The following is a 15,165-nucleotide window of genomic DNA, read 5'->3' as shown; positions in this document are numbered from 1 at the left end:
TTTTGGTTCCAAGGCAGAAGAGTAGTAAGAGCTAGGTAATGGGAGTTAAGTTACTTGTCCAGATTCACAAAGCTAAGAAGTGTCTAAGGCTATTCAAAATCAGACAAAACAGGACATTCAAAATAAAATGATCTTTTTTTTCATAATGATATAGCTATACAAAGTACTAGAGGAAGAACTCAATGTGTTGGATTAGATTTATGTAAAGACATGGATAAGAACTGCAAGAGAGGACATGGATGGATTGTGTTTTAAATGCACAAATTGAACCCCTACAATGAGATGACAGATTTACTGAAATAAAGAAGGATGAATTATAATGCTCATATATCTATAGAAGGTATATCCTATAATACAACTTCAGAAATTTTTAGTATCATCTCCTTTTATTTTTTAAACTTTTACTTTCCACTTTGGAATCAATTCTATGTATCTGTTCTAAGACAGAAGAGTGGTAAAAACTAGGCAATGGGGATTAAGTGACTTGCCCAAAGTTACACAACTGAGGCCAGATTTTAACCAAAGACCTCGCTTCTCCAGGCCTTGCTCTCAATCCACTGAGACACTTACCTGCCCTTTTATCACTTCCTTTTAGTAAGATATTATAGTACTTTGAACAAGTTGATAACATAAATCATCCACAAAATTTGTAATAGCTACAATAACTCAAATCAACCTTTAAGTAGTTGTGAAAATAGCATATGAGCACCATAATTGCTACTTCTGTTTCTCAAACTCCAAATGCTTCCCCAACTCTACTTCTCCAATGACATAACTTTTACAGAGAAATGGCAGAACAAAACAAACTAATGGAGGCAGTACCTGTAGAGAATCTGTTGTGTGACTGGTAGGTAGACCACTTTTGCCATAGCCTTGGCCATGGGCTGTAAGAAGTCGTCCACATAGGTCAACTGCTGCTCTCCAGTTTTTGCTGTTCTGTTTATTAAAAAAAAAAAAGAATAAGTAACAAATGAAGTCTCTGAAATGCACAGCTGCTTACTTTGCTTGAAGCTCCTGCACATAGCCATTAGTAATAATGACAAGGTCAGTAAAGCTGGCCAGTAAAACAGAGAATGCCATTTGTCAAAGCTGCATGTGTAATTAGGCAATAAGAGAAGCCAAGCATGATATACAGTTTAAGATGATCAGATCACTAAAATAATAAAGTCTATACAAATGATAAGTATATATTCCTTATGAGAAGGATTTTCTAATTTCATTCTTTTATTTTAGTAATAATGCAAGAACATTTATTTTATTGCGTATATTCTGACCATTAAAATATGTTGAACATGTTCAACTTTTATATGTGTAAAAGCTGTAGAAATGATCAAATGTTAAGTGATCTTTTTTTTTTTTAAACCCCTACCTTCCATCTTCAAGTCAATATTGTGGTATTAACTCTAAGGCAGAAGAGCGGTAAGGGCTAGGCAATGGGGGTTAAGTGACTTGCCCAGGGTCACACAGCTAGGAAGTGTCTGAGGCCAGATTTGAACCTAGGACCTCCCATCTCTAGGCCTGGTTCTCCATCCACTGACCCACCCAGCTGCCCCCACAGTGATCTTATTTTTAATACCAGACACTAAAGTCTTTTTTTCACAAATAAAGGCTTGTATCTACTCAAATACTTCCATCAATGCTTCAAGTATCTGTAATTTTCTTTTACGTTATCATTACTATATGAGAGAATTATCTTAGCACACATAAGTGAACTAAATTGAAGAGGGGAATGTTTAAGCTACTTAAGAGACCATAAGTAGGTATTAATACTTAATGATGATTATTTTCAAATACTTCAGAAGTATTCATTTATATAAAACTTATGATACATATTATTAAAAACACTATTAATTTTCATTAAAGTAATCCTAATACTTGGGAAATATTTTTATCAGACTTTGAGTTGCTATGTATACTGTTCTTAAAAATAAGAAAACTGCACTTTAAAACATGCTGCAATTTATAATGTTTACTAATTCTAACTATATGTATCAAGCATTAATTTGAATAAGTGATTTTCTCATTATAAAAAGTATTTTATTTTACCATTCCTTAACTCATTATATTGTTAAATTATATGTATCTACTATGTAATGGTATATATGCATATATATAATTATACACATACATATGTGTTTATATGTGGGCTTATACATATATAAATATGGTTATGAAGTAAAATGATCAAGAAGAAAATTTCAATTTTATTGTGTGGGGAAAACAAATACATATACACATAAATGCCCTCAGTCTGAAATGCTAACCATATGAACTAAACAGAAAACACTTATTATAAAAGAGAAATAAGAAAATAAGTAATTAAAAGGAGTAAGGACTAGACCTACAATTTCATTTATATAGGCAACTCCCAGATGAGGAAACTCTATTAATGCAGCATGTCAGCACTTTCTCTCCAACTTAAACTCTTAAGAATGCTGCCTTGAAAACTGAAAGGTTAAGTGACTTGCTTTTGCTTTAGTCAATGACTTGGTTAAAAAATAGATGGCATTATTTGTAAATGTGCAGAGAACATGATGATGGGGGAACAATGAACATGTTGGATGGCAAGCTATGCGGTAAAATGTAATAAGGCAAATTTAATATGGATAGACGTAAAGTCATGTAACAGTTTAAAAAATCACCCTCATCAATATAAGATGAGGTAGATATAGATAAACAATTCCTATTGCAAGATAAAGTAGAAAGTGCTGTATTTAGAGTCAGAGGATCTGGGTTCAAATCCTGGTGTTGTTACTATATTATGTGACCTTAGGCAAGTAACCTTTCTTGGCCTCAGTTTACTCATTTGTAAACCTGAGGAAATGACCAGATAACCTTTGAGGTCCTTCCCACCTCTAAATCTATGATGCTGTAATCTGATGATGGTTTTAAGTGGACTTTATAAGCTCAAGATAAGCAAAAAAAATATGATATAGGCACCTAAGAAAGTTAACCTGATTTTAGATTAAGAAGTACTTCTTAAGAAGTACCTAATTTTAGATTAAGAAGTACTTCTGGGGTAGAGTCAAAATGGTGGAACAGAAGGAGGGAAAGCTTGACCCACTCTGAGAATCCTTTCCAATCAAACTTAAAATAATGCTTCAAAATGAATACTTGTGTGAAAGAAGCAACAAAGAGATGGAGTGAAGCCATTTTTCTGTAGAAAACAACTTGAAAAGTGGGCAGAGTCTAGTTCACTGGGGTGAGGGAAGCACAACCTTCTGCAAGGCTCCATTAAGGAGAACCAGTGCAAGCCAAAAGCAATTCTCCCCTTCACCCTCCAGTCTACTGTTCCAGGTTCTGAAGCCAGGCCCAAGCCAATGTGGAGACCCGGAGACGCTGAGATCCTGGTTAAGCAATAGTAGTGTAACCCCATGCACACTTCTTAAAGTTCCAAGCCTGCAGCAAGACCCTAAGACCTAGCACAGGGCAATTCAGTGTGCCTGGATGATGCAGGCCCAGAAGAAGGTTCTGAGGCCCTACTCAAACCCAAATCAAGGCCCTAAGCCCAGTGCAAGGCTGTTGGCAAGGTGCATAGCTGGTGAGAGCCCAAGTGGAGGCCCAGAGCCCCAACTCAAGCTCAAGGCCAGAGTCATAAGCCTCAGGGCAAGTTGGTCCACAGTGTACCTGACTTGATCAAGTCCAGAGTGAGACCAAAGCCTCAGCCCAAGCCTGAGGCTACACCTTGAGCCCCAGAACAGGTTAAGTGACCATGCTCTGAGCTCTGCAAGCCATCAGCAGTTCCAAGGGGTGAATTTATCAGCAGTGGGAGGTGGCTATTGGAACTCTCAGCCCACAGGTCATCATACCACTTTGGAATAACTGAAACTTGCAGAAACCCAGAAACAGAGCTAAGAGTAGCAGCAAGGAAAAACTGAAGTTTAAAAGAATTTTCTCTACTCTGAGAACAGAGTCTACCTTAAAGATAAAAATAAAAACCAAGAAAAAGGCTGGGAAAATGAGCACAAATTTAAAAAAACAACACTTAACCACAGAAAAATTTTATGGGGAAAAAGAAGAGCAAGGCATAGACTCAGAAGGGAATAATGAAAACAAAGTGGCTACATGTAAAACTTAAAAAGAAAATATGAATTGGTCTTAGGCTCTGGAAGAGCTAAAAAGGGACTTCAAAAAAACATTTAAGAGGCAGAGAAAAAATGGGGAAGAGAAATGAAAGGCATGCAAAGCACATATGACCAAAAGAAAAAGTGGTACAAAAATCCATTGAAGAAAAGAGTCTCTTAAAAACTAGAACATGAAATAGGTAAATAATAATGCAGTGGGTAGTAGTGGGTGAAAGGGATGAATTGGGAATGATTGGGGCGAAGAGGGATAACTGCCTGACACAAATACAAATGGGGAATCTCACCCTCTCCCACAAACACAGGACAGAGCTGGGAGTGAATAGTGTCAGGGTTAGGAATGGCAGTTAAACCTAATTGTCATTCTTATCTAAGCCAGGGAACAAAAAACTCAGTTAGTGGGTCCTTGAATGGTTGTGGAGAAGGAAAGTAATCAATAAGTTATAAAAACTATTTAATAATGAATTTAAGGTAAGTGATGTTGGGAGAGGTCACATTAAAACTAGGTATCCAAGGAAAGACTCCGGGGACTGGAAAGATGGTTCAAAATCCACGCTGTACTACAGGCTGTCAGGTCCAGCTTGGCTGGTTAGAAGGGGATATTGATGTCTCACAACTGGTTACTCCTCAACTCCAGCCAAGATCTAAGGTTTTCCAGGAACACAGGTCCACAGCAAATTAATCCATAAATAGATGAAGACAGGGAGTTGAACCAGCCTGGATGTCCACCATCCAGAGCCAAAGTCACTGCTCAAACCTGAACTTCCACAGGATAAATGTTTCTTGAGGGAGACAAATCCACTTTCCTGGGCTCTTCACTGGAGACAGTTAAAACCAGCATCTAACTGCCTCAACCATACCAGGGTCTCTAAGGAAAAACTTCCTTCCTTCTCACTATTCCATGACTGGAACACTCCAGCTTGGCTGCTAATCTACATATTTATATATCTCCCTTATCTACATGCCCTACCTGATATTTGCCTACAACAAACGAAAAAGGAGGTCAAAACTCACAGGAGAAAATTATTCCTTAAAAATTAGAATTGCACAATTAGAAGCTAATGTCTTCATGAGACATTAAGAAACAATAAAACAAAATTAAAAGAAAAAAAACAGAAGAAAATGTGAAATATCTCAGTCAAAAAGCAACTGATCTGAAAATAGATCTGAGAGAGACAATTTAAGAAATACTGGACTACTTGTAAGTCATAATTAAAAAAAAAAGCCTAGTCATCATATTACAAGAAATTATCAAAGAAAATTGCCTTGCTATCCTTCAACAAGAGGGTAAAGTTGAAACTGAATCTACAGACCTACTCCTGAAATAAATCCCCAAATGACAACTCCCAGAAATATTATAGCTAAATTCAAGAGCCCCCAAGCCAAGGAGAAAACTACAAGCAGCCAGAAAGAAATCATTCAAATACCATGGAGCTACAGTTAGGATTACACAGAATTCAGCAGCCTCCACATTAAAGGATTAGAAGCTTTGGAATAGGATATTCCCAAAGGCAAAAGAACTAGGTTTATAACCCAGAATCATCTACCCAGCAAAACTGAATATATTTTTTTCAGGGGAAAAATAGTCACTTAATAAAACAAGATTTCCAAGCATTTCTAATGAAAAGGCCAGACATAAACAGAAAATTCGATGCCCAAATACAAGATTGAAGGGAAGAATAAAAATTTAAATAAGGAGAAAATTTAAGGGACTTAATAAGGTCAAACTGTTTCCACTATGTTGAAAGATGAAATTTGTAATTCTTAAAATTCTTATCAGTATTAGAGCAGTTAGGAGTATACATAGACAGAGGTGTGGGAGTAAACTGATTAGGATGATATGATATGCAAAAAAAAGGATCAAGGGGTGAAAAAGGGGACTACATTGGAAGAAAAGAGAAGGGAGAGGTGGAATGGGGTAAATTATCTCATCTACAAAGTGCAAAAAGCTATTACGATGAAGGGGAGTTTGAGGGTGGTGACAGGCAATGCTTTAAACCTTACTCTCATCATAGTTGGCTCAGAGAAGAAATAACAACTGTATTCTTTCAGGAATAGAATCCTACCTTACTATTCAGAGAATTAGGAGGGGAATAAGACAAGGTGTGGGAGGCGGGAAAAGAAGGTAGGGTGAAATAGGGGTTGGTGATTAAAAACAAAACACTTGTGAGGGGGGACAGAGTAAAGAAAGAAAGAAAGAACAGGATGAAAAGGGGAAAATAAGATAGAAGGGAATACACAGTGGGTAATCATAACTTTAAATGTAAATGGATGAACTCACCCATAAAATAGAAGTAGACAGCAGAGAGGATTAAAAACCAGAATCCCACTATACATTGTTTAAAAGAAACACATTTTGAGAAAGGGAGGCAAATAAAGAGTAAAGGTAAGGAACTAGAGCAGAATTTATTGTGCATCACCTGAAGTAAAAAAAGCAGGAGTAGCAATTATCATCTCAGACAAAACTAATGCAAAAATTGATCTAATTAAAAGAGATAAGGAAGGAAATTACATCTTGCTAAAAGGTACTATACACAGTGAAGTAATAGCAATACTAAACATATATGCATCAAATGGTATAGTCTCCAAATTTTTAAAGGCAAAATTAAATGAGCTTCAATAGGAAATAGACAGTAAATTATATTAGTGGGAGATCCCAGCTTCTCCCTTTTAGATTTAGATAAATTGAACCAAAAAATCAACAAGAATGAAGTGAAAAAAGTGAATGAAATTCTAGAAAAGTTAGAACTAATAGATCTCTGGATAAAACTGAATGGAAATAGAAAGGAATAGAAGTCCTTTTCAGTAGTACATGGTACCGGCATAAAAACTTCATAACTAAATGCAGAAAAGAAGAAATAATAAATGCATCTTTTTTGAATCATAACACAATAAATATAATGGTTCACTGAAAGACAAATTGAAAAATAATTGGAAACTAAAAACTAATGCTAAAAAAGGTATGGGTCAAAGAACAAATTATGGAAACAATAATTTCATTAATGAGAGTGAAAACAAAGAGACAAAATACCAAAATTTATGAGATACAGCCAAAGCAGTACTTAGGGGAGAATTTATATCTCTAACTGCTCACATCAAAAAAATAGAGAAAAAGCAGATCAATGAATTGGGCATGCAACTTAAAGAACTAGAAAAATAACAAAATAAAAATTCCTAATCAAGAAGTAAACTGGAAATCTTAAAAATCAAAGGAGCAATTAATAAAATTGAAAGTAAGAAAACCAATGAATTAATAAATAAGGCTAGGAGTTGGCTTTAATTAAAAAAACAAATAAATTGACAGAGTATTGGTTTATTTGATTAAATAGGAAAAAGAAAATCAAATTAACAGTATCGAAAATAAGAAGGATAGATTTACCACCAATGAAAAGGAAATTAAAGTAATCATTAGAAGCTCTTTTGCCAAATAATATGTCAATAAATCTGACAACTTAAGGGAAGTGAATAAATGTTTACAAAAATATAAATTGCTCAGATTCAATAAAAGAATAAATAGAATACTTAAATAATCCTATCTCAGAAAAAGAAATTGACAAACCATCAATGAACTCCCTAAGAAAAAATCCCCAAGGCAAAATGGATTCAAAAGTGAATACTATCAAATATTTAAAGAATTATTCTCACTACTGTAAAAATTATTTCGGAAAATAGGCAAAGAAAGAATCCTTCCAAATTATTTTTATGATACAAACATGATATTGTTACCTAAGCCAGGAAAAGCAAAAACAAAGAAAATTATAGGCCATTTTCATTAATGAATAAAGATGGAAAATTTTTAAATAAAATAGTAGCAAGGAGATGACAGTAATATATCACAAGGATCTTTCACTATGATCAGGTAGAATTTATACCAAGAATGCATGGCTGGTTTAATATCAGGAAAAATATCAGCATAACTGACCATATCAATAACCAAATTAACAGAAATCCATACATTAATATCTCAAAAATACAGAAAAAGCCTTTGACAAAATACAAAACTCATTCCTATTAAAAACACTAGAGGGGGCAGCTGGGTACCTCAGTGGATTGAAAGCCAAACCTAGAGATGGGAGGTCCTAGGTTCAAATCTGATCTCATATACTTCCCAGCTGTGTTACCCTGAGCAAGTCACTTAACCCCCATTGCCTAGTCCTTACCATTCTTCCACCTTGGAGTCAATATGCAGAAGGTAAGGGTTTAAAAAACAAAACAAAACACTAGAAAGCATAGGAACAAATGGGCCATTCCTTAAAATAAGTAGTATCTCTCTAAAACCACCAGCAAGTATCATCTACAACAGGAATAAGTTAGAAGCCTTCCTAATAAGATCAAGGATGAAGCAAGTATGCCCCTTGATACTGTATTGAAAATGCTAGCTTTTACCAATAAGAAAAGAAAAAGAAATTGAAGGCATTAAAAATAGGCAGTGAAGAAACTAAACTGTTGCAGATAAGATGGTATACTTAGAGAATCCTAGAGCATCAACTAAAAAACTAGTTGAAATAATGCATAACTTTAGAAAAGTTTTAGGATGCAAAATAAAACCACAAAACATTTCTATATATTATCAACAAAGTTCAGCAGCAAGAGACAGAGAGAAATTCTATTTATAAAATACCTAGCTACTTGCCAAGATAAACTCAGGAATTATATAAACATAATTACAAAATACTTTTCACAAAAATAAAAGATCTAAACAATTAGAAAAATATTAGTTTTTCATCAGTATATAATAAAAATGACAATTCTATCTAAATTAATTTACTTATTCCATGCCATACCAATCCAACTACCAAATCATTTTATAAAATTAGAAAAAAATAATAACAAAATTCATTTGGAAGAACAAAAGATCAAGAACATCAAAGTAATTACTGAAAAAAAATGTGAAAGAAGGTGGCCTGGCAGCACCAGATCTCAAACTGTACTAAAAAACAATAATAATCAAAACAGTCTGGTACCAACTAAGATGTAGAATTGTACATCAATGAAATAAAGGATATATACTGTATTCAGGGGTAAAAGACTGTATCAAGCTAGTGTTTGATAAGCCCAAAGACCCCAGCTTTTGGGATAAGAACTCACTCTTAAACAAAAATTGCTGGAAAAATTGGAAAATGGCATAACTATATATAGGTCAGTATCTCATATCTTATACAAAGATAAGGTTTTCAAAATGGTTATATGATTTAAAGAATGATACCATAAGTAAATTAGGGGAATATTAATTAAATTAAACACTAATTAAATTAGGTTTACTTGTTAGATCTATGAAGAAGAGAAGAATTTATGACCAAAGAAGAGATAGGGAGCATTAAAAGATGTAAAATGAATAATTTTGATTATACTATGTTAAAAAGTTACAAGCTAGTACAATAATCTAAATAGCAAGAGAGGATTAGAAAAACAAACTTGCTAGTAATAAAAAAATTTTTCCTCATTTCCCAAGCAATATACACCTACTCAGATTCAAAGCCAAGACAAATCACAATCAAGATACTTTTTTAGATAATATTGCAAAAGATTTAAAACTTCCTACAAACTTAACCCCTTCCTCACAGTAAATTTAAAACCCAAGGTATTAATTAGCAGCTTCAATGAATTTTGCTTTGGTATGGAAAATAATACTGCAACCTAAGCAGTCACAAAAATTGGATTTTTGATAAAATTGTTATATATTGAATGTTACCAAAACATGCAATTATTCTCATTGATCATGTTTACTTGCAATGTTATATGATTTGTACTGTAAACTAAAAGTTTAAGGTATTAAGTAAATTGGTTATGACAATGCACAAAATATATTATATGTTATGTATTAGGATAACGTTGACTCTCTTCCAAGTTACTGACTAGCCCCTGTACCAGCTGTAAAATGAAATTCTTTATTTCTTTTCTCTAATTTTTAATGGGGGACCTGGAGGTCTTCTTACCATAAATATGTGTAGGGATTAACCAGCCCACAGTGACAGGAAGGAAAACCATAATGACAAGAAGTGAGGTAGAAAGGAGAATACAAAAGGGGCGGAGCATCAGTTGGTCAGGTGGTGGGTTGCTGACAGTTATGGGGGTCAGTTGTGGTCTGTCAGTTGCTTGAGAGTTAGGGCTGGAAGTTGTGGGGAAGTGGACTGCTGGGAGTGAGTTGGTCATTGTGAGTTGGTTGCTGGTGGTGTGGGTTGGTAGTTAGGACATACATATATATGTATATATATTTTCTGCCTTGTGAGCTGAGCTAAAGGGTGATTAACTGGACTTTCTCTAATGCCAGTTATAGGTAGATATAGGCATTTTTAGGGAGAAAACTAAATTGTTAATTGTTAAAAGCTGCTAAAAGTTTTCTTTTCTCTTGCTTAAAGGGATAATATTAATTTACAACTCTACTATATTCTCATTAAACTTAATTAAAAGCTGCTCTCTTGTCAAAACCCCTATTTTAACCTTTACACAGCCATCATTAATCAAGATAATGTTAGTGGAAATTGAACTCAACAAAACTGTTAATCCTTTTTTTGTATAAATTGGGAAGAATTGCCAAATAGTTTAAGTACTGTTAGTGAGTACTGAAACTTAGAAAAAAATGGAAAATTATTGGAAAGAAAAATTGGTTATCATGACTTATAAAATAACATCTTTTCACTGTATATGTGAATCTTGGAAAATTTTTCGCTCCAAGCTGCAATTGGTGAGACTTGCTATTTAAGATAAAAGCTTTTGGGATTGCAAATAATATTTTTGAGTTTTGAATTCAGGTATAGTTGTCTGATAGATCACTGAAAGAATAACCCTGACTCTTACCTGAAGTCAAACAATGTTTAATCCTTTTCCTGATTTTTCCTTTCAAAGCAAATTGTTATAATCAAAGTAAAGTGAAATAATAATTGAAGCCCCAGATATATGACTGTGTATAGCAATCAAATATGTCCTACTATCTACTTAAGAAACTGTGCCTCACAAATTGGGACATTAATGCATTGCTGGTAGAGTTGTGAACTGATCCAACCATTCTGGATGGCAATTTGGAATTATGACCAAAGAGCTCTAAAAGATTGCCTTCCCTTCAATCCAGCCATACCATTGCCGGTTTTACCCCAAAGAGATCATAGATAAAAAGACTCATACAAAAATATTTACAGCCATTTTTTTTTGTGGTGGCAAAAAACTAGAAAACGAGGGTATGCCTGTCAATTGGGGAATGGCTGAACAAATTGTGGTATCTGTTGGTGATGGAATACTATTGTGCTCAAAGGAATAATAAACTGGAAGAATTCCATGTGAACTGGAAAGACCTCCAGGAATTGATTTAGAGTGAAAGATGCAGAGTCAGAAGAACATTGTACACAGAGACCAATACACTGTGGTAAAACAGAATGTAATGTACTTCTGTACTAGCAGCAATGCAATGACCCAGGACAATTCTGAGGGATTTATGGAAATGAACACTCTCCACATTTAGAGGAAGAACTACAGTAGTGGAAACACAAAAGAAAAAAACCGCTTGAACACATGGGTTGATGCAGACATGATTGGGGATGGATGTAGACTCGAAATGACTACACCAATGCAACTATCAATAATATGGAAATAGGTCTTGATTGATGACACATGTTAAAACCAGTGGAAATGTGTGTTGGCTATGGGGCGGGGGGAGTGAAGGGGGTTGAAGGGGAAAGTAAAAACATGAATCATGTAACCATGGAAAATTTTTCTAAAAAAATAAAATATTTAAATCTAAAAAAAAAAAAAAGAAAGAAAAAGAAACTGCCTCACCCCAAGTTTTTGTTTCAATTGGAGTTATAATGAATCTCTTGTAAGTTAATTCATTTGGATAATCATCGAACATGAATTGGAATAACCTATTTACAAAAACAAACAAAACCCCAGAATTATAATATGGGGCTAGAGGTTTTGTTTTATTTACAAATGAAATGAACACCTACAGCAGGGAACTTTTTGGGAACAGCCAAATATGAAAAACCCAGATGACCACGCTGAAGACCCAAGTCACCAAAGCTCATGATTTGGAGATAAGCCAAAAGAACAGTTCACATGGCAGAACAATCTCTGGAGGTGGCAAGCCATCCTAAGATGAATCAATCAAACCCCAGCCCAATTATTACTATTGTTGTGGTTCACCTACTTTGAAAAATGTAACTTAAAATGATGTACAGCTTTGTATTCTGATATCAGCTATAATAATAAAAATAACAGCAGGCAGATCTTTGGTGGTCAATATAAACACAGGAGAATTGGGACCATATTTCAATATGATAATAAAATGATAAAAAGTATTTCTATTTTCTGGTATATACTTATCCAAATTATTTAGTGAATATGATTATAAGCAATATATAACGAAACCATTTCTACATCTTGGTGCTTTTATAAGGAAGAGAGGGTTTGAGGAAGTTTGCAGAGGGCAGAGGCATAAGACTAACAGGGAGAGAATTCTAGAATGGGAAAGTGGTTTCAGGCAGTTAACTAAGGTTGAGCACAGCCTTTTCTCTGGTTTTGACCTGGAGAAACCAGCTATTTCTCCTGGGTGGCTGTACTACCCTTTACTACCCTATACTACTTTGATTTACCAACCTACCTGCTTACCTACTGCTTGCAGTGATCTACTGAGTTCCTGGTGTGATCCTGAACCATATGTCTGTAAGATCAGTTCTGGGGACCTTGATCCAAGATCTCTCCCTGGGCCCTGATAACTGTCATAGACCATTACCTCTCTATTACCATCCAAGGGGTTGGTTTAGTATAGGCTTATCTAGACTAGAGACTGTGCTCTTTCAGATAGTCAGGGAAGAATCAGTATAGATCAAACTCTTTGAAGACTTCCCATTAGGGAACAAATTTAGATCTGGGGTTTTAGGTAGTTGATTTAGTGTTAGGGTTACCCAAAATTCCCATTTTACCTTTACTGGTTATAATAAATTCCAACATCCATCCCTGTTACTGAGTGGTCTGTGTGAGTCATCTAGAGTCAAGCCCTGACTGCACTGGGCTTGGTTGGCCTTCCCAAACCTATTCATCTTTGATACTGGCCCTATCTGAAACATCTAGTCCACTGATGGGAAAACTACAGTCCGCAGACCAGATGCAGCCCCCTGAAATGTTCTATCTGGCCATGTGACATTATTCCTAATCTGACAAATACAATGAGTAGGATACAATACAATGAAACTTCAAAAGAGGTGCCTTAGAAACAGACCGACAGATGAGCATTTCCTTTCCTTTGGACCCCTCTTTAAAAAGTTTGCCCATCACTGACTAGTCCCATTCCCCAAACAACTCTCTTACAGTATATAGTGGGAAACCTTTAGATTGAGTGCATTTTAACCTATTATGACCCTCAGTGTGGCCATTCTTACTCTTTTAAACAAACACAAACAGATATAATTTAAATTGTGCAGTAATTACAATCTTTAACTGAATAATATGTTTTTGATGTTTCTTGGATTTTACTTAAATATTTTTCTTCTTTACTATCACAGTAAAAATGTAGTTAAATAAAATTCATTAAACTAAATCTATTTCTTAAAGAAAATCTAACATAAGACCCAACTGTTAGATTTCTATCACAAAAGACCCAACTCTTAGATTTCTATGACATAAGTTAAATTTTTTCAATCACCAATAACTCTGTGATACATCCATTTCTTGCTTGTTTGTTTATATTGTATTATGCTTATATTCTCTGAAATTATTATATTATCTTCTAAATAGAATGAAATCTCCCTATGGTGAAAGATAGTCTTTTTATGCCCAAATAAGCTTGCAGATAGTATATGACTGAGAAATGTTTGTTGAATTCAAATGGAAAGTCCAAATTATATGAAGATAGAGGTGAAATCAAACAAGTTTGGTTAATAACAAGCAAGTGCCAAGCAGTCAATAATTCATGTTTACTTCTTTGTAATTAAAATTTTATACTACTTTCCTTTAAAGTAATTTAAGTGTATTTGTTACTTTATAGTTTTTAAAACACTAAATGTGAGGAATGCAAATTTTGCTTACTTCTGCAGAGATGCATCATTGATGACTTCTTATACTGTTTCTACTTTTTTGCTACTATCAAAAATGCTACTATAAACATGATGTTGTCTTTGGGACCTTTTGAAAATCACCGACCACCTTGGTCAGTGGGACTCATGGCCATGAGACCCATATCTCAGAATCATCACGAGATCATCATGGGATCATAGGTTTTAGAAGTCAATTGATCTCAAATTCACCTAGTCTATACTTGAGCAAAAAATCCGATTTATAACAGTAATAAGTAATCACTTGAAGATCTTCAGCATTAGTCATCCCATTCAACTTTTGGATGGCTCTAATTTAATCCTTCCTTATACAGAGCCAAAAATCTGCCTTTTTGCAACTTCCACCTATTTTTCAGTTTTAAATCCTGGTTTTAATTTTTAGGGCTAATAATCCCTCTTTTCTATTAGAGTCCTTCAAATACTTGAAGATAGCCAGTAAACTCTCCATTCTTCTCTTTTCTGGTCTAAACAGCCCCAGTTCCTTTGACTAATCCTTCTGGGACAAAGTGTTTCTATTTTTCTTACCATCCTAGTTATCTTTCAGAACAGAAATTCTTAACCTTTTTTTCATGGAATCATTCCTTTCTTTCCAGAATGTTTGCAAATGCATAAAATAAGATTCAAGGGATCACAAAGGAAATGAATTATATTAAAAAAGGATATTAATTTTTTTCCTCTAAGTTCATAAATACTCTAAAATCTATCAACAGACCTCTTGTAGGTATATGGACTCCCAGTTAAGAAGATCTGCTCCAGAAATACTCCATTTTGTTTATACCCTTCCTAAAAAGCAAGGTCTAGAATTTCAAGTTTGATTCATATGTATTATTTACCTTCCATATGTACAAAGTCTTAGGGATACAAAAAGGGAAAACAATAAAGTCCATATCCTTGAGGAGATTACAGTATAATAATGGCACAAAAAGTAAATGTAATTCAAGGTAAAATGTGATAAAGGCAAAGAAGAGATCTCGAAAAATTCATATAAGAACATTTGAGGATTCAGAGATCATCCTGTTTGGATGGATGATAGAAAGCTA

General features: G+C 34.4%; 1 protein-coding gene across 1 annotated transcript in view; it reads right to left on the bottom strand.

The window, feature by feature from the left end:
- The window catches only part of TRAPPC12 (trafficking protein particle complex subunit 12), a 172,173-nt gene that overhangs the window by 109,600 nt on the left and 47,408 nt on the right, over nt 1-15,165 (bottom strand). Inside the window, exon 3 of the mRNA XM_044663615.1 lies at nt 823-936. Coding sequence (XP_044519550.1) covers nt 823-936 — 114 coding nt within the window. The remainder of the gene's footprint in view (nt 1-822; nt 937-15,165) is intronic.

Source organism: Gracilinanus agilis, chromosome 2 (assembly GCF_016433145.1).
Source record: "Gracilinanus agilis isolate LMUSP501 chromosome 2, AgileGrace, whole genome shotgun sequence".
NCBI classification, from domain to species: Eukaryota; Metazoa; Chordata; class Mammalia; order Didelphimorphia; family Didelphidae; genus Gracilinanus; species Gracilinanus agilis.
The sequence above is the reverse complement of the archived record's forward strand: the minus strand, read 5'-3'. Positions and strand labels throughout refer to the sequence as shown.